Below are 24422 nucleotides of genomic sequence, written 5' to 3' on the forward strand. Positions count from 1 at the left end.
TTTCTCAAAAGACAGCTTGACAGTGACATTTCCGTTTGTGCTTAGACAGTGGATCCAAACGAAGGGGCAGATTAGACAGTATTCTTCCCAAATTAGTTTGTCTGTGGAACTTACTCGAAAGCCTTCAATGGGAAAATCAACAAACCACCAGGAAATAAAATACATCCCCTGGGCTTGATGTAAGATTAAAAACACCCCCAAAGAAGAAAACATACAAAAGCCTACTAGTCAGTTTGCTTGCACAAAAGTAAAATAGCGCATCTTTTGATGAAGGATTTAATTTCCAGCACCTTTTGTACTGGAGAAAAAAAAAAGATGAGCAAAAGACTGAAATTTTGTTGAAACGTTTCACGGAACTTTATGCCTAAACTTTTGCCCCGTATCTTCCCCCCGCCCTCTGTGAGGCTGCAAGAAATGAAAGGCTCGGTCCGAAAACGTGCAAGCAGCAAACCAATCTGCAGCCGTCGTGGCTTTCAGAGGCTGAGGGTCTTAACGCGCAGGGCACCTTCCCAGTCGAGCAACGCTGTGCCGTGGCCTTTCTTCGTTTCGCGGGGGCTGGGGGGTCCCAAGCTGAACCGGGGAACCGCTGCCCTCCTCGTCCCCGCCCCTCGCCGGCCAAGGCCCTCCTTTTCCCCGCCCGTGGTCGCCGTCCGGGCTCCCGGGGGCAGGATTTAGGTGGTTGGGGAGAGAAGCGGCGGAGCCACTCGTCCCACGCTGCGCTGCACCCAGGTTTGTTTACATTTGATTTCTTTCTTTCTTTTTTTTTTTTGTGTGTGTGTAAAACACCTACGGATTAGATCCGATCTAGAAAGCTCCGCAGGCAGCTCAGCTTCTTTGAGAGTAGGAAAGCAGCCTGCCGCTTCCAGGACATGCAGCTTTCAAACGGCCACAAAACACTGGAACTGCTAACTTTACTGATTTAGGATATTTAATATAATATATGAAGGTATGAGAAATTGCGCCGGTGCCAGTGATGAGCGATCAGCTGGCAACTTCTTTTCAAAGGGCTCTTGCTTGTTGCTCGCCGCCCCTTCTCCTCTACAAGCGCGTAGTTTTGTAAAATAATTAAACAATCCCTTTACCGCACCCACCTCCAGCATAAGAGCCCAAAACGAGCCAAGTCAGGTTCACTCAGCTGTTCCAGTCTCTGCTTTCTCTTTCTCTCCCCTGTACTGCTAGCCTCTCTCTTTCTTTTCTCTGTGCCGCTCCTTTTCCTCTGTCTCTGGAGATCGCCACGCTTTGTCCCCCATGCTGTCACTTTCTCTGACCCGTGCGCTCTTTGCCCCGTGCCCGCTGTCTCTCTTTTACTCCTCGGTAGTGGCACCCCATGCTGCTACTCTTTCTCTCCCTTCAGTGTTGCTGCGGTCTTTCTCTCTCCCTCTCTCTCGTGCTGCTGCGCTCTGTCCTCATGCTGTCGCCTTCTCTTTTCCCACTTGTTGCCATTCTCTCCTCTATCCCCCTGGGTTGCCACTCTCTCTTCTCCCCCTCCGACCTACCGATGTTGCCACTCTTGCTTTTCGCCCATTCTTTCACTTTCTCTCGTTCCATGTGCTTCCCTCTCCCCTCCATGCTGTCGCTTTCTGTGAACACCCTCCCGCCATTAGTGCTGCTGTTTTCTGTAAAAAATAGAAGGGATAGTTAGAGGAGAGTCAAAGGAGGGGAGATGGAGTAACAACTAAAAAGGACAAAAATCAAAAAGAAGACATTAAAGATGCAGAAATTATCACTGACGCCATCAGAATGCAGGAGACTAGGACAGTGTGGTAGATGATGTCAGAAAAAGACCAATTGACCTTTAATTCTGCCCAATTTATTATTGTCCATGCTGCAGGTATATATCCCAGCTGCCAGCCATAGAGTGTGACAGCTTGCAGACACTTTTGAGTTGTCTTCCTTTCTACTGCACCCTCCTGGGTCAGCATGCAAGATCCCTTTTTTTATTCACATCCAGCTGAGCTAAAATCAGGTTGAGGACCCAAGACACAGCGGGAGGCCTTATGGGAGACTTCAGCTGAAGCAGACCCCGTATAAAACGTACAACTATAGGTTATACAGAGATAGGCATACCATCCACACCGTAGTGGTAAGCACCAATTGCACTAAGATGGACCCTAACGGAGGCGGTCTTTAAGCCAGTTTTTGTGTGGGGCAGGAAAATGGATCTAGGGCTTTCTGCTCATACCACACAGAAAATCTCCTCCACTTCAGTTCATTGGACTTTCTAGTGGAAGTCTTTCTAGAAGCCACCAGGACCCAAAACACATCTTCTGAAAGATCGAGTGGCTGCAGAATTAACCTCTCAACATCCAGGCTGTGAGCGACAGGGCCTGGAGGTTGGGATGCTGCAGCCTCCCCTGATCCTGTGTGATGAGACTGATCTGTCTCTGAATGGACAACTCCCAAAGGAGTGGAAACCAGATCTGTCTAGGGCAATGAGGGGCTATGAGAATCATAGTCCCTCTGTCCTCGTGAAGCTTCAAGAGAGTCTTCGCCACTAAGGGAATCGGAGGATACGCCTACAGAAGACCAGTGCCCCAATGGTGGGTGAGGGCATCTGAGGCTGGTTTTCCATTTGTCCTGTGCAAGGAGCAGAACTGAGGTGCCTACCTGTTACAGGGGTACACAAACAGATCCAAGTCCGGGCTCCCCCAGAGGTGGAATATCTGATTTGCTACCTACTGGTCCAGGGACCACTCATGGATTCTGAAGGCTCGACTCAGCCTGTCCGCTACCATGTTCTCCATACCAGTCAGGTACATGGTTGTGAACACCATCCCGTGGGACAGGGCTCATGACCAGATCTTGACCACTTCCTGACACAGGAGGTATGATCTTGTGCCTCCCTGCTTTTTGACATACCACATTGATACTGTAAACCGGTATGATAAGACTTGTCTTGAGCATCGGTATATTAAAATAATTTAAATAAATAAAATAAATGTCAGTCTGGATCAGGACAACTTTATTGGACAGCCAATCTCTGAAAGCCCATAGCATGTACCGGATTGCTCAAAGCTCCAGGAAGTTGATTTGACATGAACGTTCCTGAGCAGACCATAAGCCCTGGGTGGCAAGCCCATCCACATGAGGGCCCCACCCTAGGGTAGATGCATCTGTGGTTAACACAATTTGAAATTGAAGATTCTGAAAAGAGATTCCCTGTTCCAGATTGAAAAGTATCTGCCACCAGGACAAGGAGTCCTGAAGAGTCAGAGTGACTTGGATGTGATCTTGGAGGCTCTGTGTGGCCTGCCACCACTGAGACCCCAGGGTCCATTGGGCTCTGCGCATGTGTAATTCCAAAGACGTTAATATAGCTGTCAACACAAAGCCAACTAACATTACTGCGTCAACATCAGCTTTTTCTTTAAAATCTCCAAATCAAACCTATGATACTTTGAGCACGAGACTGTGCATGTAGGCCTGAAAAATCTAATGCAGAGTTTAGAGAAAATACTGATGTCATTCTGAGTTGCCAAAAACCCTTCATTCCACTCTGTTCTCAAAATGGTTCCCAATATTACGCTCTGGATCGGACACCTCCAGGAGTAAGCTACCTTGAAGACAATGCCTGTTCCATGGGTTACACTTTTGAACATTAATTACAAATATTTTTTGAAGAGACTTGAGAGCTTGTGTGGCAACTCTGGTCCGAAAGTGGTTGGAAGTGGCAGCGAAACTGGAATGAAAAATAAGTGTGGATGTCAATAAATTGACAAAGCACGTGGGCACTCAAATCATAAACCTAGCAAATGAGGGTTGCTGCAATTGCACTGCTGAGTTGTCATACTTATAAAATAAACCATAAATTATAAAGTATAAATAAGAAACTATAAAATATCAGCAATGCAACTTAAATATAACATTAAAAAACAAATAAATTAATATGGTGTAATAAACACTGACCAATAACAAAGAACCAGTTCTAAAATAATATTAAACATGAAGCCCTGTGGCTGACCTGGTGGCTCAGTTACAGTACAGGGTTCTGCAATATGGAGCAATCTGGATTTAAATGGCAGCTCAGGTCTTTCGCTCCCAGGCCGGTCAGGGTTGAAGATGTCCCAGAGGCAGCATTCGTAGCCTCTGTGGGGAGAGAATGTTACATTCATTGCAAAATAGTGACATCTAGTGGCCAGATTTAAGGGCCATGACTGCAAGTTTTCAGAGGCAGTCCCGATGCACGGCTTCTGGCCAGAGGACTGTCTCTGGAATGCCTGGGCTCAAGTAAACTGGGAGGGGATATAAAAGAGAGGAATAAAATCCTCAGATAGTTGCAAATGAAGGCTTCTGGCAATGGATTCCAGCCCTGGTTCCAATTGGAGGACCACAAGGAGCAGGAGGAAACTGCCAGGTCAAAAAAAAAAAAAAAAGCAAGTCCCAATATGGCCGTGTTTTAGCATAAATGACTGCTTCAGGGAAGTTATGAATGAAAATGTGAAAAATTAAAGATAAAAATGTGTAAGCAAAGGCAACCCTTGTCAGCTGTTGAAGTATATAAGCACTCTAGATTAATGGTATATATGCTAATGAAAAGATGATTATCAACATTTTTTTTATTTAAAAAAGGGTGGTTCTGAATAACTTGCATTCTTTTGAAACTTCAAGTTACTGTATCTGGAATTTAACCAATCCCAGAAATATCTGAGGCTATCTCGTGCACCCTTCCCAAAAGCTAAAATATCATCCACGCATCTTTCCAGCGTCCCACATCTCTAATGTATGCATGATTTGTTTCAAAACGTTTCCTGAAACTGAGCCACATGTAGCTTAAGCCATTCACTTGCCATTGTGGCACCCATTGCAGCTCCTTTAACACAGTGACGTAGTAATGATGGCAGAAAAAGACCGACGCGGCTCATTCACTCTGCCCAGCAAGGTTTTCAGGGTTGTAATTGCGACTCTATGCAGGTTATCCCTGTGCTTTTTGTTTAGGATTGTAACTGCTGTTCCTTTAAATGTGTTTATCAAATCTTCTTGAAGTGCAAAGTAATTTTTGATAAAAGCTCTCTCTGCCAGTTCCCAAACCTACAATGATTGGGGTAGGTGTTAAATTCTCTCGTCTGTTCTGAAGTGTTATTTTTTTGTGATATGTTTGTACACGGTGACTCTATATCAAAAGTTACCAAGAAAACATCCTTTCACATCCATCTTAACAGAATCTAATGATGGTATCAGCTGGCTCTTAGATGAAGGGGTTTTGCTGGCTAAAGGTCAATGGGAATAGTCTGTGAAAACAAAACCAAAAAGAGATTCTATTACAGAGCTGGTGCTTGATATTATGGAAGAAATTTGGATACTGCCCATGGGTCTTGCAGCTGACTCCAAGCTCCTTTTCAAAGGCAAACTCTTTGGAGAGTTTCCCTTTGAAAATGCGACTGGCACGTACAATGCGAGTACATCTGTACTCGCACAGTAGAGGAAAAAAGATGTTCTTGATAACTGAGAGAGCCCAGTTGCTCAATAAATGTCAAGATTTGTCATAGCCTAGGTTGCAGACTGTGTGTGAGATCTGATTTCAATGGTAAATTGTGTATAGTTTCTGTAAGAATAGTGGACCTTTGTGCTGTGGTGTGGTTGACGCAGCCTAGTAGGCGAACCTACTAGGCCCACGCCGACAGCTATCGCACACACCTTGGGCTGGAACAAGACTGAGGCTTCACCTATACCAGCCCTGCTCACCACGGATTGAACCTTTGGGTTCCAGGGGCTGGCAGGACTTAGGCAAGGGTCCCCACAGGGCATAAAGGATAAGAGAGTCCAGGGCTGGGCCAAGGTCAGGACAAGCAGCTGTAAGAGAATTACCAGTAGTGAAAGAGAGGTCAAGGCAGGTGGCTAGCAAGACATAGGCAAAGTCCATAGCTAAGGTCAGTGGTAGGTGGCAGGCAGGAGAGTAGTAGGGTCCGTAGCAGAGGACAGTACAGGAGTCAGGGTGAGTCAGGATAGGCCAGAGGAAATGGACAGGGCAGGATGGGCTGAACGAAGTAAGACAAGCCAGACAAGGCAAGGCAGGATGGACAAGGCAAGATCAGGAACACAGGAGCAACACATACTACATTCAAGCAGGAAGACCTGTTGCTGAGGCAAGGAAAGAGTGCAGCTGGGGCCTTTATACCCAACTGCGTTATAATATAAGAACACACAAGCAAGGCTGTTTCCTGCTGCAGGGTCTACAAAGAGTGCTGCATCATGTGCGTGCCTAGGGAAGCCTGAGGAGTGAGAGTGCTGATGGCGTCATGGCGGCATTCCTGTTGCTTTGGGAGCAGTCGGTATCCTGGGCTGCTTGCTGCCGGGGAGCGGGAATGCTGGTGGCTTCATGGGGGTGTTCTTGCTGCTTCGGAGGCAGTCTGCATCCTGGGGGTGAGTGCTGCAGATTGTGGGACAACCAGCAAACATTACAGTCTTTCTGAACTGTCATAAGAACTTAAGGAATGCCATGTTGAGTCAGACCAAGGTCGATTGAGCCCAGCAGCCTGTCTCCAGCAGTGGTCAATCAGGGTCACAAGCACCTGGCAGATCCCAAAACTTAGACCTATTTCTTGTTACTTGCTCCCAGCAATAGTAATAGCGTTCTTTAATCTATCTGGCTAATAAGGTTTTATAGACTTTTTTCCTGCAGGAACTTCTGTTGTCTCAATAATGTAGAATGCTTTGCCCATAATAACAATTGAACTGCCCTTATCTACTCATTTATTAATGATATCTGGGTGAATAACGAAAGCTTTGATGGCCCTGTTTTCTTCCTTCTCCAGAATCTCTCCTTTAAACATTATTTTTTGTACAATTTTCTTTGAGTTAAAAAAAAGACAACACTGCCCATGATTCAGAATCATACTCTTTTCTGCAGGCCTTAGGCAGGAGCAGACAGAGCTCTTATGATTGCAATAATCCTTTTGTTTTCTAAGGAAGAACTAGGGACAAAAAACACCAGCACATTTACAGGCCTAATAAAAAGTAGGAGAGGGAAAACTGGGTTTAAACATTTGGGGAGGGCAAATTTCACAGGCATTTGCCCTGGTAAATTGGCCTGACTGAAAACTGCCCTTCTCAAGGCTAAAAGTGCATGCATACTTTTAGCTGTGAGCGAAAGAAGAGTTCCTATGGGTATGTTTTGGGCAGGGGAGGAAAACAGTGTGAATACTTTTAATTTCCAAAACTACGCATGCTATTTTGTCCCCTTCCTCTGCCCATGCAATAGCAAGGGCAAAGTGTGCTGACGCTTTTAATGCATGTACTTGGCACTTGCTAATTTTCAAACAGAATACGGATGGTTTCTGTATGAAAACTTGCATTAAGTGCAGTGTCACATAATGCCTTCACACTACCTCCAGTCACCCACCAGGGTTAAACCCTTGGCCATATGAGGGTCCCAGCAAGCGCTGCATAGGCCTCCTTTGCACCAGCCCACCTGCTTCTCTCCTGGCAACCTCCTACTTGTCTACCTGGTTTCTGCTTGCCCCTAGGCAAGTACCCTTCCCACAAGGTACTTCCAGAGGGTTTCAGGGACATTACAACCTCACAAAAACCTGAAGTCACAGAATTCTCAGAAAGGCATTCACAGACCATTTACTAAAAATACTGGGATCTTATAGCAACTCACTTACATAGGTCAGTCCCAAAAAAGTGCTAATAAACTAAAATGTTTATTATTAAAAAATTTAAATAAGCCATAATTTTTCACTATCTGGTGGCCAGTAAATGAACATAATTTGGATTCCACACTCACTGCAGAGGTAAAGAATTTTGGCTACAAAGAATTCCATACATCTCCCCATAGATCTTCTCTAAAACTGCTGCAGAAGATGGATCCAGGTGGAATTTTTCCTTGTGCAGACCGTAGCTGGATGAACTTGTATAACTCTCTATCAGCTCGTGTTTGTAACCCTGCGCATGCACACCTGTTTCTCTTTCAGAATAAATATGGCAGAGATTTCAGATGAAGAAGGAGCCGTGGACTGGAAGGAGAGGTGCATTACTTTGGAATCTCAGCTGCTGAAATTTCGAATCCAAGCCAGCAAAATCAGAGAACTGTTAGCAGAAAAGGTAAATGATACTGCTGCAGCTCAGGGAGTAGCCATCTCTATGAGGCTTATGTGAAATGAAGCTGTCTGAGACCTGAATCGACTCATGTTCTCTTGTTCTATATATTAGGAAAAATAAAATATGGATTAATCCACACAGTAGCTCTTTCTGTGCTTCCCCTCCCAGTCACTAACACACTTCTCATCCAGGAAAGCTCCCCCCAACTCCAGCACGCTTCCCTTTATCCAGTATTGACGCCCTCCTCCTGTCTGCCTGCTGCTCCAGCATGACTCCCTACTTCTCTTTCTCTCTGCTAGGAGCACAGAGAGATGTTACTGTGTCTGCTCCAGCTCCCTCCTTTTCGATCCCCTCAGCAATATGTGCCGGTCAGGAGAGGAGGAACCAGAGCAAAGCAGCTCTCTCTGTTCTGTTATGCCTACATCTCTGGCTCCTGCTCCTCCCAGTGCTGCAGGGATGTACTGGGTCTTGGCCTCCTCCTATGGCAGAAGAGATGGGTCAGAGGAGGTGAGATTGTGGTGTATATTGGTTTAAAACAATAAATACAGTTTTCACATGGGAGGTGGTGGCTATCCGTTTAAATAAAAAAAAAACCAGAAACCATAGCTATAGTCAAAAGAAATATCAGATTTTCCAATGAAATTTAGTGACTGCTTTATCTTTATCAGAGAAAACCTTGTGGGGTAGATTTTACAAATTTGCGCACACGCGTACTTTTGTTTGTGCACAGGCGCAAACAAGAGTATGCGGGATTTTAATAGATACGCGCGTAGCCGCACGTATCTGTTAAAATCCGGGATCGGCGCGCACAAGGCTGTGCAGAATCGGCAGCCTGTGCGTGCCGAGCCGCGCAGCCTGCCTCCGTTCCCTCCACCCCCCCGCACTTTCCCCTCCCTTCCCCTACCTAACCCACCCCCCAAGCCCTACCTAACCCCCCCCCTGCCTTTGTTGCACAAGTTACGCCTGCCGGGCCGGCCACCGGCGTGCGATTCCCAGGCCCTGGAGCCATTTCGGAGGCCTCGTCCACGCCCCCGAAACGCCCCCGGGCCGGAACCATGCCCGCGGACCCGCCCCCAAATGACGCGCTGCCGCAATACGCCCCCCCCAGGAAAGCCCCGGGGCTTACGCGCGTCCCAGGGCTTGCGCACGCCGCCGAGCCTATGCAAAATAGGCTCGGCGCGCGCAGGGGGTTTTGAAAGGGTTACGCGCATAACTTACGCGCGTAACCCTTTTAAAATCTACCCCTGTATGAGCAAACCTAGGACACAGCAGAGGATTCAAGAGTCTAACAATATAGAGTAACTTTGTAAAATGTTCTTTTATCTCTGGCATTTCACACTTCTGCCAAGAAAGTTCTCTAGAACTGATCAGCTATCAAAATTCTGGTTTAGCATCATGTGAGTGCTGAATACTATTAAAAGACTCTCCTAAAATGTCTTAGAAAATCTGAACATACAGTGAGCATTCTATGACCTCTGCCACTTTGCAGCTAAAAATGTCTATATTTGGAAATTTGTGTAAATTTTCCCTTTCAATGAGTTGTTTTCATTTGTCCGTTAAGATGTCAACCCCCTCACCCCCATGCTCCAAGCTGTCTTGCACTGAGCAGAAAGGTAAACTGCAGCATTTAGAGGTCCTTTGCAGAAGGGCTATAGAATGCAACGGGAGTCCGTTGTGTCAGATTTTGCCTGCTTGAGGAGAATTACTGAGGTTTCTTACTACAATGAACCCCTAAACAGAGCTTCAAAAGTCAAAACTACCACGATAAGCTAGATGTGGAGAAATGGGGGTTGCTTCTTCTACCTCAGGCAGACTCTATTCAGCAGTTGCCTTGGAAATATTTGTCAGTAATTAAAGAATGTCATGGATTGTATCTTATTTGTCTGGCAAGGCCAAACATCTTCAGGCAAGTTTGAATAAGTGGGACCAGTGGTATAAGAGCAGGTTTAATTGTATCAGGGGATAGCATTTAACAGCTTATCACCTCATTAAATGCTAAATATTAACTGAGTGCAATGAAAAAGTCCCTGAGAAGTAGATTGAATGGAACCATAAGAAATGAAGCTGTGGTCTTGCCTGGCAGAAGTGATACTCTAAGATTAACATTCCTGAAGCGTAGATAAAAACAGTTGGGTTTGGTTGATTGCCAAAGCTTCATGGGGTTCATTTTTTTCTAGGTCATTTCAGTGACTTGTAATTAGAAGTATGAAACAAGATGAAACTTTTTCACCAAGTGTATTTGAAAGAAAGTTATACCTGCTGTGAAACACACTAGTAACTACAATTTCTGTTTCTAAGTCATGGGTATTGAACTTCTTTTAACCCGCTCCCTTGCAGTTTCCCTGAACCCTGGGGAGGAATACTTTTAACTGGAGTCACAAATGACTGTACATTCACTGGATCTGATTGGCTCTTAATGACCGTGCTGTCACAAACAACCTCACACATGCTGCATGAGCCATGCACATTGAATTTATTCCACGAGACATCATTTTTGATGCTTGTCCTTGGGGTTTGGAGCTTGGAGCAGCATCATAACGTTTGCTGAATTTTATTGTATTTTACTCTGTTATTGTTGTCCACCACTAAAAGGCTGGAGGTGGAGACGGTTTAAAAAAAACAACTGAGAAATAAAATAAATGTTTCCCCTACCATGACATTAGACACACTCTTCCCAAGAGAGCTTTCAATAATATAAAAATGCATAAGTTTGTTCTCCGAGGACAGCAGGATGTCATTCCTCACACATGGGCGATATCATCCGATGGAGCCCGGCATGCAAATTTGATCTCATTCAGCATGCTCTACTGAGCATGTGCAGCTGTAGCCACCTGCCTGCCTTCCAAACCGAGCGCTCTTCAGTCCAAGATATAGCAAATACATGGAGAAACCATCTCCAGGGGAGGCAGGAGGGAATCCCGAGGACTGACATCCTGCTATCCTCAGAGAACACTGGTTACAGGTAAGCAACTTTGCTTTCTCCGAGGACAAGCAGGATGGCAGTCCTCACACACGGATGGTTACCAAGCTACAGGCTGCCCAAAGAAAAAGGGAGAAAAAACCCAATGGTGCTGAAGGCACCACCTTTCCCCCTTTCCTCCGTCAACCATATATATATATATATATATATTTATTTTTTTTTTGAGACGCCGAACCCATCACAGGCTTTAGGAGGGAAAGAAGTTGGGTTATACACCTCAGAGACACCCATAGAACAGACTGAGAGATAAACCCCCTCTTGCTCAGCAATAGTTGCCAAAGGCAGGGATGTGATGCAAACTCGTGGTGAGACGCCCACTTCGCTGAACAAAACCTAATGTAGTCCAAACTGCCGTACAGCACGTCCTGTGCTGCGTGGGATTCAGCTTTTTTCACCACTGCACTGCTTCAGTCCCGAGCCTGTGACTCTAGTTCAGATTGTCATTGTTTTGTACTTCCCCTGCCTGGAATATTGTGCAGAACTCATCTCGCCCTTATCCCGGCTCTTTGTGTCCGTGAATGTTCAGCATGGGGGTGCTTTTGTCGTCTGGATCATGGTCGTCTGGGAAGCCAGGGCCAAGAGCAGCTGTCAAAAAAGACTGAAACGATTAGTGGGACCCATCCCCCCCTCCAACTTTTAAAGAGAAGACGAAAGTGGAGTCAGCTGAAAACCGTTTTAAGTTTGGCACTGTGCAAGCATTTTCAAAGCTGACCACCCAATGTCTTCCCCGAAACCCTGCTCCAAGGCAACTATTTTGGAGAGCTAAGCCCCTCACACATGCTACTTATGATTTGCTTCTGTAACTGAAATTATCTTGAGGTGGTGAATGCAAGCTTAAAAAAAACATGAAAGCTTCTGGTAACCTGTGGGTGGATGTTGCATGACTTTCATGTCATATCTGCTCAACTTATTGGTTGAAAAATTAACTTTTACCTGCTCGCTGGTAAGCGGTGATGGATTTTGGGTTACGCCACCCCTAGGCACTGTTGGTGGTTGTGCCGATGCCACCTGCCTCCCCCCCCCCCCCCCCCCCCCACGGACCTCTCATCCTTTCCCTGCTGCTGCTGTTCCCCCTCGCCCTCCACTTCCCACTCAGGGCCTCAGGAGCTCCATGCCAGCGATGTATCCGCAGACTGCACTGAGTGCAGGAATTAAGTCAACCCTCCCACATAGAAACCTGGCAGGGGCGAGGCCACTGTGGGACCTATCAGCTTACTCCCCACACCTAATGCATGACCAGCGACAAGAGGACACTTAGGTGGCATGGAGCTCCTATGGTTCTTTGGGGAGAGAGGAAACCCTGCCAGCAATAAGAGAGAGGTTTAGAGGCCCGCAGGGAGGGAACAGGGCGGTAGCAGGGGGAAGGATTGGAGGTTGAGGAACCTTGCTGTCCCCTCCCCCAAAAGTTTGCCTCCCTAGACACTGGCCTAGTAGGCTTGTGCTTAAACCAGGCCCGTGGTAGCTCAAACTGTGAAAAACTAGAAATCGGTGACAGAGCGGTATGAAGGAATCTTGTGGAGCTTTGCCTGCTCTCACTACAGGAGCATTGTCAGGCCCCTTCTTCAAATCAGGATGCTTTCAAGGTTTTCATCTGCACTGCTAAAAATCCTGAGCAACATTTCCAGAGAGAGAAAAAAAGATATAAAACGGGGTTGAACTAGCACAAGTTTGAAATTTGTTGTCAAGATTTCAAGCGTACAACCAATGGAATAAAAAAGAACTCCCATCTCATGCCTAAAAATAACCTTGACCAGAATGCTTAAAATCATTTAGTGCCTTGCAGGTCTAAATGTTATTATGTACAGATGATAAAGTACATATTGGAATTTATTACAAGAAAGGAAACATGTGGAGACCCGGAGCAGTCAATAATCCTTGTGATGTTTGGTCTGACTGCCTTTGCCCATTTATCTTCTGTTCCAGCTGTTTTGCTTTAATAAACAGCCAATCTTCAGTGTTTGTTTCTAGAATATCTTCTTGTCTTTTTATACTTTCCACATGACTGCAGTGTCTAGAGAAGGAGAAATGTAGCTATTGATGTTGAGTTGTAGAGCCGTGTTTTCCAACCTTTTCATGCCCAAGGCACACCTACATTAATAAAAGCATTGTATAGCACACCAGCCTCCATGGAACAGGCAGTGCAGCGTGGAGAGGACTCAAATGGTCAAAAGAAGAACTAGGAAAACACTGAAAGTCCCACCAGTCTCTCTTCCCAGTTTTAAAACAAAGGGGGAGGGGGGGAGGGAGGGGTGAAGGCACATGTGAACCTTTCACGATGCACCACCTTCCTCTATATACAAGTGTGGGAGAAGTGAGAAGTCAGTGTGGTGCAGGCAGCCGGTTCAGTTACCTTGGCTGCTGCCAGAGCTCCTTCACTGCTGCTGCTCCTAACACTCAACTGAGTCATGTTATGCTCAGTGCATGCTCTTCCCATCTCACTCTGCCTTGGGATAAGGCAGAGACTGGAAGGATTCAAAAGACAGGGAAGGTGAAGAGATGCTGTGTATACTACACAGAGTGGGTTCCGGCTACCTGTGCCCTAAATGCTCCTCATTAATTACCACACTCCGGGGCTCATGCTGTAGCTAGGAAGAGGCATGCACGATTATCTATGTTCTCAGAAAGGCTTAAGAACCACCCCGTTGCTTTGTTGCTGTGAGGTGCTGAGAGCAGAGCCCAGGTGCTGGCCTGGATCTGAGCATCAGGCAGTGGTGACTTTTTCCATGGCACACTTGATCAGGTTTGAAGGCACACTGGATGGGAAACACAGCTCCAGCTTCTCTACTAGCACTCTAGTAATAAAGTTCCCACCAACTCCAGAAGCTACTAATGCTGCCGTAGGAAATTCCCGATCATCCTTTATGATGGAAACTGGGAGTGTGAATTGGGGTGCTGCATTTGTGCACCCTAGGAGCGTGTCCCCACTGGCTCCTAGGCTGACACGTTTTCCGACTTCAGTGGGCAGCAATCCAGAAAAAACAGAGGCCAAGTTTCCGGTGGTGAAGCTTCTCCTCAGCCGAGATATGGGACTGACCTAGTTGCATGGGTTTCTCGTCACGTCCTGGGACGACCTTCACTGGTGTGGGTGGAAGTAGAGGCCCGGAGAAGGCTAAGGCCAAGGGTACCCGTCTACAAGGAGCCCGAAGTTCCCAGGCCTGCTGCTGGAAACATCGATCGATTCTCCCTGCCATCTCAGTCAGGGCGTCAAGAGACTCAGGCAGCTCCCTTTCTGCCAGCTCATCTTTTATACGAGGCAACAAGCCTTCAGGAATATACTGCGGAGGCTGTCCTCCTGCCAATTCAGCTCTGAGTACAGGGTGCGGAACTCAATGGCGTACACGAACAAAGGCCGTGAGCCCTGGTGGAGGTGTAGCAGATCGGAGCACAGGATGGCCAGCAGGCCGAGCTCATCGAAGACCTGCTTGAAGGCTTTCAGGATTAACTGAATATCCTGGAACAAGGGGTCTCCTTGTTCCCAAAGTGGAGATGCCCAGTCCAATGCCTTGTCATCTAGAAGAGAGTTGATGAAAGTGGTCTTCACTGAGCTGGTGGGGAACTGTGCAGGTTGCAAGGAAATTGCATTAGGCACTGATTTACGAATCCCCGACAAAGTTTTGTGTCCTCCGCATACCTGGGTGGTATGGGTAGAAGTATTGGTGTGACTGCCCCCACCGGGCCAGGAATTGTAGGATCCGGTTGACTTGCCGAAGCGGAGAGGGCATTGAGGCGGGTGCTAAGCCACTCCATGGTGGCCGCCACCAAATCCAAGCACAGTTGTTACTGTTGAATCTTTTACGCAAGTCTAGGGATGGCCTGGAGTCTGGAGAGATCTGCCCTGTCAATGGCCTCAGCAAACTATTATGGAGTGGACCCTTGGACCGAATCAAGGTTGGCGCTACCTTTAGGGAGAACCCCCTGTAGGTTCTTGTCAGCAGGTGGAGCTGGTCGGTGCATAGACCCAACTGGACCTTCACCACTATCAGCCCTCGTCCCCGCAGGTTGAGCCCTTGGGTGCTCAACCTGCGGGGACGAGGGCTGGTAGTGGTGAAAGGGCTGGCTGGACTTAGGCGCAAGTCTCTGATGAAGAGGAATCCTATGGCAAGAGGAGAAGACAAAGTCAGGCAGTCCACGGTCAGGGCAGGCGGTGATCCAGGAGAGTTCAGGCAACATTCCAAATATCAGGGCAAGCGGCAGACAAGCATAGAAACATAGAAATGATGGCAGAAGAAGACCAAACGGCCCATCCAGTCTGCCCAGCACCTTGGGCCAGTGGCAGATGACCACCGGGGATTCCCCGCTGCAGTGAGGGAGCCACAGGATGTCCCAGCAGTATTGGTGAGCGGGGCCAGTCATAGCTTGGTGTGGCTAACCCACGTAACGACCGAGTTGTTGCTGGCAGGTTGATGTTGGCTAACAGGGCCACAGGATCCTAGAGGTTGCCTATTGGAACAACATTTTTGGTAACTATTTAGAATATTACAAAACTTGGATGTAGAATATGGGAGGGCAGCATTGCATTAAATCTGGGATTTCATATGCTCATCTACCCAGGATGAATGGGTGAAAAGGGGTATGTGTGGAAAGCAGTGCGGTCTGGAATGCCTCAAGCAAAGTCCAAGCAGCGTTCCAGAGGTCAGGGCAAGCGGCAGACAAGCGGAATCCAGAGAACGTACCAGGAGTCAGAAGCCAGAAGACAATCCAAAGGATACGGAGTCAGGTGCGCAGAGTCAGGAACACAGAATCAGGACCAAGGCAACCAGCAGCTCCAACAGAGTTCGACCTGTTGCTGAGGCATCTGGTGGTTGCAGAAACCGAGGCTAAATAGGCCCCAGGTCTGACATCATCAGAACAGGCCGCGGGCATTTTCCCACCATTGGACCTTTAAGAGGGGAAGAGCAGCGTGCTCGCGCGCCTAGGGAGCCAGCTGTAGTGTTGCGACCGTCGCTGCCTGATGTCTCCACTCCGCCCACCTTACCTCTTTTGCGACTCCCTCTTTGGTTGATGGAAGTTTGGTTGCCGTGGCGTCATCTTGCTGTTCTCTTCCGGCGTCCCCGGACTGGCTAGACGCTGCCTTCCGCCATGTTCTCCTGAAGCCTAAGGGCGCGTACGCGACGCGGCTCCAACTCAAGTACCAGCTGTGGCACAAACCTCAGGGGCGTCCCCCTGAGATGACGTCATCCTCACCGGATACTTAAGGTCTTTCGTTTTGCTAGCTATTTGAATTAGCAAAGGTTAACAAAGGTTACCAAAGGTTAAGGTTATGGTTCATACGTTTACCTAGCTTTCTCCAGGTACCGCTGAGAATGGGATTAGCTCTCCGCATACCTTGCTATTCTGCCTCCTTGGACTTTACCAGGGGTACCCGCTCCTCGGGGGGCTCGCTCTCTCTCTTGCTTTTCAGGTCGCAGTCTGGAAACGGTACTCGCTCCTCAAGGGCCTACGTTCCCGGACCTGCTACCGAATACAACTTCTGCCAGGAAGTCACCACTGCCTACAACACCAGTGAGTTACCATCTCTCTCTCAGAGCTTTCCCTGGAACCAGGTACTCGCTCCTCGAGGGCCTACTTCATTCCAGCCCCTGGGCTGCTTCAAGAGACTATTGTGTGAGTGTTACCATCAAGGTTCTGTTCCTGAACTCTGCATACTCTGCCTACTCACTATATTCAGTTTCTCTACAGCTCAGCCATCCTGGGATCGCTGTTCCAATGCCTGAGGGACTACAGCCCAGCCGGGCTCTTCCAGCTCACTACTGTCACCTCTGATTGTTCACTATACAGTTTAATAAAAGATCTAGTATGTGTCTGTCTCCCAACTCTGAGCCTGACCAGTGGCCCCTCTCGGGATCTTCCCCCATGGGCGTGGTCATCTGCGACCGGCCCAAGGATCCACCCACAATTATCACTAATAATAACACGTAGGCTGCCACGAGGAGGGCATCCCCATCGCGGCACTCTGAGGAGGATAGAAGGACCAGCACTGCCTGCAGGCGGCGAGAGACACCGGTGGGGATTCCCCGCTGCAGTGAGGGAGCCACAGGATGTCCCAGCAGTATTGGTGAGCGGGGCCAGTCATAGCTTGGTGTGGCTAACCCACGTAACAACCGAGTTGTTGCTGGCAGGTTAATGTTGGCTAACAGGGCCACAGGATCCTAGAGGCTGCATATTGGAACAACATTTTTGGTAACTATTTAGAATATTACAAAACTTGGAGGTAGAATATGGGAGGGCATCATTGCATTAAATCTGGGATTTCATATGCTCATCTACCCAGGATGAATGGGTGAAAAGGGGTATGTGTGGAAAGCAGTGCGGTCTGGAATGCCTCAAGGATCTGTTCCATGTTTCCTGTTCCATTTAACATATATTTACAACCACTGTGGAAGGTTTTAGCATCTTGGGGATATTTTATAAAATTTATGCAGATGGTATACAGTTTGTTCTCTCTTGCAATCCTGGTGGAAAAACTGGCGGAACGTTTTAATGTTATTAACTCCTGGCTGTTGAGAATACATTAGTGGTGAACATTACAAAAACTGTGATTTGCGAGTGGTGCGATTTCCGCCTCCAGAGGAGTTATATTTCAGGTTTCTAATTATGTAAATTTACCAGTAATTGATGATATCAACAAACAAGATAGATGCCAAATGTCCTTTGTAAACATTTATTGAAGTGGAGACATAAAAATGCCCGACTCAGGCCGAGTTTCGCCACTACCCAAGTGCTGCCTCAGGGGCTGACTTGTTCAAGGATCTGAACATACATATATCGTTTAGTTTGCAGGTTTGAACAGCACCAGTCAATTCCTATCAGTTTGATATTACTCAGAAGTGTAGTCTCCACTCAGAGTGGAAACTCGGCCTGAGTCGGGTATTTTTACGTCTCCACTTCAATAAATGTTTATAAAGGACATTTGGCATCTATCTTGTTTGTTGATATCATTACGGCTTTCATAGATCGCCTCCCTTCTTGTTTTGTGGGTCCAGTAATTGAAGAGGCATGGAATTTTTGAATGCTTTTAAATTCCGTATGAACGTTTAAACTACATTTCAAAGCTATGGCTTGACCAGCATGTTTTAAAATTGACAATAATAAATACAGTGTTTGAAATTTTGTATTGCTGATGATAGTTTTAGACAAGTGGCATAGGCTTTGTTGGTGTTAACCCAGGTGGATTATTGTAACGTTGTACAAGAGAGTTTACCTGAAACACGAATGCGTGTATTGCAACTTGTTCAAAACACCATCACAAGAGTCATCTTTAATGCCAGATATAGGGATAGTATCACCCTGGCTCCCAATTCAGCAAAGGACTCGGTTTAAGATGTTTGTAACCATTCACAAGACTTTACATAGCAATTGTCCATCTTCCTCGAAAAAGTTAATAACGCGATATATATCTCCAAGCGTTTCCTTTCTTTCCGGGTTGGGGTGGGGGGGGGGGCGCAAAATCTTTTGGCTGTTCCTGCATTGCGTGATTACACCTTGCAGGAAGCATGACTGAAGTTTTTTTCATTCATAGGCCCAACACTGTGGGATGCATTGCTGAGCCATGAGACTGATTATGTTTTAGGAAAAAAGTGAAAGCATGTTTATTAAGCAATTTAATCCCAGAACCCTATTAACTTATGTCTCAGACCTAACTCACCCAATCCACAACCCATCATCAAATGATCCTTCAACCAAAACCTGTGACGAATTAGCACAATTATTCAGCACCAAATATCTAACTTAACCACAAAGATCCCTCACGTCAACATGGAAACCCCCACTTCTCCTAACATTCCTAATCACACATGGGCCTACTTTGAATCTATCGCATCCACGGAGGTGGAGTCTCTCATCCAAAAAACCAACCCTGCCACACATCCACTTGACTCCATCCCAATAAAACTCCTGAAGCAAGTCCCTAACCTCATTGCTAGACCCATAACGGATATCATCAACCTCTCACTTGAACAAGGGATCTTCCCAGACAAACTCAAATCTGTGGTCATCAAACCAATTCTTAAAATACCCAATCTTGACATATCAGACCCGACAAATTTCTGACCCATCTCCAACCTCCCTCTCATAGCCAAAATACTAGAAAAAATTGTCAACAACCAACTCTCTGAACACCTTGAAAACCATAACATATTATATTCAGCGCAACAAGGATTCAGAAAATTCTTTAGCATGGAGACCCTTCTACTCACCCTCACCGACACAATCCTTAGAGGATTAGACACTGGTTGCTCTTACCACCTGATTCTCCTAGACATTTCCTCCGCATTCGACACCAGCAATCATGATACACTTCTAAACAGGCTAAAAGAGATCAGATTATGCGACACCACTCTGAAATGTTTTGACTCTTACCTATCTGACAGATCCTACACAGTAAGAATAAACACATCAGAATCCAAGCAAATACCCCTCCCACATGGCGTTCCACAAGGCTCATCCCTCTCATCCACTCTCTTTAACATCTACATGCTCCCACTCTGTAAACTACTGTCCGAACTATGCCTAACCTATTATGTCTACACAGATGACGTACAAATACTCCTCCCTCTCAAAACAGCTATCGAAAACGCACTAAAAACCTGGAATTCCCACCTATCTGAGCTAAAACAGCTTCTATCACCACTGTCCCTCTCCCTCAATCACAATAAAACCAAAATCCTATATATTACAAACACCACCACCCCATCCCCGATTCACGACCACACCGCAACTCACTTGGAGAAACACCTCACCACCACAATTAAAAACCTCAAAGTCACCCTGGATTCCGAACCATGCCTTAAAAAACACATCAACACATTGATAAAAGATGGATACTTCAAACTCCAGATCCTTAAAATACTCAAACCACTCCTCTATTCCCAAGACTACCGAACCGTCCTCCAGACACTGCTCTTCTCAAAACTTGACTATTGCAATTCCCTCCTCCTCGGCCTCCCTGCTGCCACTCTCAAACCCCTGCAACTATTACAGAATGCAGCAGCAAGATCACTCGCAAACAGCAAAAAATCTGAACATATTACACCCATCCTCAAGGACCTCCACTGGCTGCCAATCACATCACGAATACAATACAAAACCCTAACCCTCATCCACAAAACGCTCCACAATGACAAGATGGACTGGCTAAACACGGCTCTTCGCTTCTACACTCCCCAAAGAAACCTCCGCTCCTCCAACACCAGGCTTCTCCCAATCCTCACCCCGAAAGCAGTGCATCTGACCTCAACTAGAGACTGCGCTCTAACAGTGATGGGTCCTTCCCTCTGGAATAGCCTACCCACACAACTGAGAACCGAACCCTCAATTCAAACATTAAAAAAAACCCACTTAAAAACATGGCTCTTCCAAAAAGTCTTTCCCCAGTGACCTAACTCCCCACCTTCCACCACCCACTAGAGTAACAACTCACCATCTCCTCCCCTAAGAACGCACTCCCTGACTCATACATATAACCCCCCCCCCCCCCCCCCCCCAGAAGCACCTTGCCACACCTCTGGTGTTACTTCACCCCCAACTTTCTCCCCAAGTTCAAGCTTCCTGTAAGTTGCATAACCTCTCCCCTTAGTTCAATGTTACCCTTAAGATGTTATTTCCTCCCTCAGTATATTCGTTAAATTTCCAAGGTACTCCAATATCCAAGTTATTCTGTTTGTCCCCAATTTCTGTGTATTGCCTTAACCCCTATATCGTTAATAATGTTTCTAAATTTCATTGTAAGAAATAGGATGCCTTAGTCTTATTTCATCTCTTGTTTTCTGTGAACCGATGTGATATCTCCGATCGAATGTTGGTATAGAAAAACAAAAAAACAAATAAATAAGTATTTGGTTAAATACGCTTATGATTTTAAATTTATTTCAGCTTGATTTTATGTTTGCGTTTGGTTAGGTTGTGCTGTGTGTTATAATTATGAGATTGTGAACGTTAAAATGTGAGCATTGAATTTTGAAAGTAGTGGAATTTAAGAACCTAAAAATAAATCATATAAATATATAAATGACAGAGAACCAAGAAGGAGAAATCTGACTAGGATAAGGCGCGAGATCCTGGAAGCAGTCAAGCTTCTGTTGCTGGCAGCTGGGATATATCTTAGCAGTGTGGTGCAGCCGGGCAGACTGGAGGAGCCTGATTGGTTTTTATCTGCCGTCAGCATCATCTGCTGCAAGATTTTACAGGTGTCAGGTGCAGCAGCGATATGGCCAAGGAAAGCCAGGCTGTGGTCGTTCTCCCTTCCATATCATTGTACGGAGGATCAGAAGAGACAGATTCCTGCTTACTACTGCTGGCGATTCAGCTTGATTTCCTCCTGCTAGATCAGAGACGGGCGAATGCCTGACGGACAGGTTTGAGGATCAGCAAAAGTGGGGTCAAACAAAATGTCAGCAGCCTGCAAACCGATATCTCGCATTGTTTGCCCTAGGCTGCAGTTTCAGGACGGAAAAAAATGATGCAGACAAAAGCTTGTGCAAAAAAAAAAAAAAAGGCTTTTGCCTGATTCTTAAATTTAACGCATTGGGGAAAACGTTCCGCAGTGCTTTTTCGCACAATGCATGTGTATTTTTTTTTTTTTGCCTTCCAGCATTTTCAGGAAATAGCACGACTCTTGTCCAAAGCTTTAATTTCCTGCACTCTATAGTGCTCCTTAGTTTCCTTATTGGGGAGTTACTTTGCTTCTGGAGAGCAAAGCTGAAAAAGATATCTTGCATCCTCTCCAGCGGCGATCTTATGAGCTGAGATAAATAGTGGGGTGTGAAATACTGCTCTGGCTTTTAGTGAGGATGGATGGATGAAATTGTGGCTGACACAGAAATAGGAGGCGCACATGCTTTAAGCCTGAAGAAAATCTATAACCACCCCCTCCCCCCTCCTTTCCCAGGCCCACTCCATGCTTAACAAGCCAACCAGTGTTCCATGAAATTAAAGTAGTGTCTTTTTATTCTTTTTATTTAATGTGGTGGTTTGAACCATAACCTGTTACAATAAAAAACACATGGTTCTTATTTGTAAAAAAAAAAAAAAAATGTATTCAGCACGATTTGCTTTAGCCACAGAGTTAAAGGTATTTTTCTTCACTGACTGGGGTTTATTATAACCTTTACCCTCACCGATCCTCAACCTTTGACCTTTAATTGATGCCAATGTTTTCCTCATATTTATACACTCCTCGCCTTCAGATTATCACTGGACCTCTTTCCCCTCCTCCCTCCATCTTTTCACTTTTTTCCATGCTTCCTCTCCTTTCCCATAGATTGTCTTTGGTTCCTCTGTATTTTCCCTTACCATCTCTGCATCCTGCACTTATGCATCCCTGAAGACTCTATTGCCCACTCACAACTCCGGCCTGGACTGAACCGTACTGAGAATTGGGTCCTGGACTTCAAGATGATGAGCGATAGGGTTCAGAATCTTGGGAATCTGAGAGCTGAAGAGCATGCAGGAACTTTGGTCAGCAATAGTAGGGAACATTGAAAAAGTTAAGGAGAAAAGAGATCAATATGGTTCTCTAAAGAGAGAGCAGACATGGTAAAAGTGAAGAGGCCGGCATTCAAAAAATATAAAAAGAAAAAATACAGGCAGAAGAGGACAAGCAGAATTTACAGGAAAAAAAAGGGAGGCAGAGAAGGTGGTTACAAGAGCAAAGACCCAAACAAAGGAGAAAATTGCCCAAGTGAAAAAAGGAGATAAAATCTTCTCTACATATATCAGGGTGGGGCAAAAAAGCTTTTTTTTTTTTTTTTTTAAGATCACTTTTTATTCTGTCTACACTCTCTAGGGTGCCCACTCTCTTGCAAATCTTAGTGTCTTCAGCAAAAAGGTGAACATCTAACCCATCATCTGCCTACACTGGGGATACGGTTTGAGGTCGGGGGGGGGGCTGGGGCTGAGGGGGAAGTGGGCTGGAGGGGCTGTGAAGGGAAGAGGGCAGGGTCTGGAGCGGTGGGGAGAAGAGTGCTCCATTTTAAGGTAAAGTAAGAAAATAAGAAATAAATAAGAGGTCTGGGCAGACTGGATGGACCATTTTGGTCTTTATCTTCCGTCATTCACTATGTGACTGTGGAGGGAAAGGATGGCACTGGGGGAAGAGGACCGGGACTGGTAAAGAATAACAAAGGAAAAAGAAAGGAAGAGTCTTATTATTCTGAGATGTATTGTATTCCCCCTAAGTGCTTTTTTCTTTCTCTTACATCTGTCATAATGATTTGGTGGTAAGTTAGATATCTAAATGTGTTTGTATGGACATACATTATGGAGGCAATCATCAAGCTCCCCATACTGGTGATGGGTATAGGATTATGATACAGACAGTCTGGGGGGGTGAGGTGTTAGGGCTGGTTGCTGGCATTTCGCTGTGAAAGGTAGAATCTCCAGCAGTTTCTTCAGCCATGATACCAAATCAATCCAGGACCCCGGTAACTTTCCCCTGTGCAAAAGCTGCTGTATGTGTGGGTGAGAAGCCAAAGTGCCTTGAGTGCAGCACTTGCCATTTGACTGATGCTCCTGCACTCCAGGAGAAGATGAGAACAATTCCTCTTGGTTTTCTTGAAGGAGAGTGGGGGGGGGGGGGGGCGGCAAACGGTTTTGATACCCTCAGCGGCTCCCATGGTGTCACCAGCAACCGTGGTGTCCTCAGTGGCACCCCCTTCACCACTTTTCCAGTTGTGCTTGATGAATTGTCAACGGTGGGGAAAGGGATGTGGAGGTGGCAAAGACAATACAGGGAGATGGATTAAGGGCGAGAATGTAATCCACATTAATTCAGGAGCAGGAGCCTGGAAGCTGCTTAAACCCCACTTATACAGGAAAGTTCTGAGACATGAAGATTTGCTATTTGCAGGACATTTCGTACTCATGGGGTTACAAGGCTTTCTGAAGGTTGCAGTGAGTGGATGAGGATGTTTGAATATGGACCCTACATATTTTACAGCTCTGCCCCTGAGCTACTCAGGAGAACTCTAGTCAGATACCATAGAAGTAGCAACTCGGCGCTAGTTGTCAGTGCCGCACTGCAGACAAGATTGGGGGAGCCATCCAACATCTTTTGTGGCCTTGTTTCTGCTTCATTTGTGCCCTCGTCTGATGGTGGCAGCTGAACTATCTTATTATCTTTGCAAAGCCTTCTGCAGTTAGCCCTTTGGCATAAGAAGGGATGGTGTATTCTAGAGGGCACGCAAAGAAAGAAACCTTGTTGGAGTGCTGAGCAGAAGCTGCTGAGAGTGGGAGGGGTCGCTACAGGAATTTCAGGAATGGTGTAGGGGAAAAAAAAACTAACATAATACAGGCTGGCCAAGAAAATCGAGCTGCAAGTTGAAGTGTTTCTTGTATTGCTGTTTGAATTTTCTGGGTGTGAACAGGAAAGCAGCAAAAGGGTTGCTTTGCTCAGTGCCTGCATGTA

At 46.2% G+C, this 24422-nt stretch overlaps 1 protein-coding gene across 4 annotated transcripts in view; it reads left to right on the forward strand.

Moving 5' to 3' along the window:
• Positions 1-529: 529 nt before the first annotated feature.
• Positions 530-24422, forward strand: part of PLEKHH2 (pleckstrin homology, MyTH4 and FERM domain containing H2) — a 230063-nt gene continuing 206170 nt past the window's right edge. The window contains exons 1-3 of one of the 4 annotated variants that reach the window (XM_029593328.1): positions 530-729; positions 6168-6360; positions 7914-8043. In XM_029593328.1, coding sequence (XP_029449188.1) covers positions 6317-6360; positions 7914-8043 — 174 coding nt within the window. In that variant the 5' untranslated portion in view covers positions 530-729; positions 6168-6316. Of the gene's footprint in view, positions 730-857; positions 947-6167; positions 6361-7913; positions 8044-24422 lie in introns of those variants that run through there. The other 3 variants (XM_029593325.1, XM_029593326.1, XM_029593327.1) reach the window with 3 other exon arrangements.

This window comes from Rhinatrema bivittatum, chromosome 3, assembly GCF_901001135.1.
Source record: "Rhinatrema bivittatum chromosome 3, aRhiBiv1.1, whole genome shotgun sequence".
Taxonomy (NCBI): domain Eukaryota; kingdom Metazoa; phylum Chordata; class Amphibia; order Gymnophiona; family Rhinatrematidae; genus Rhinatrema; species Rhinatrema bivittatum.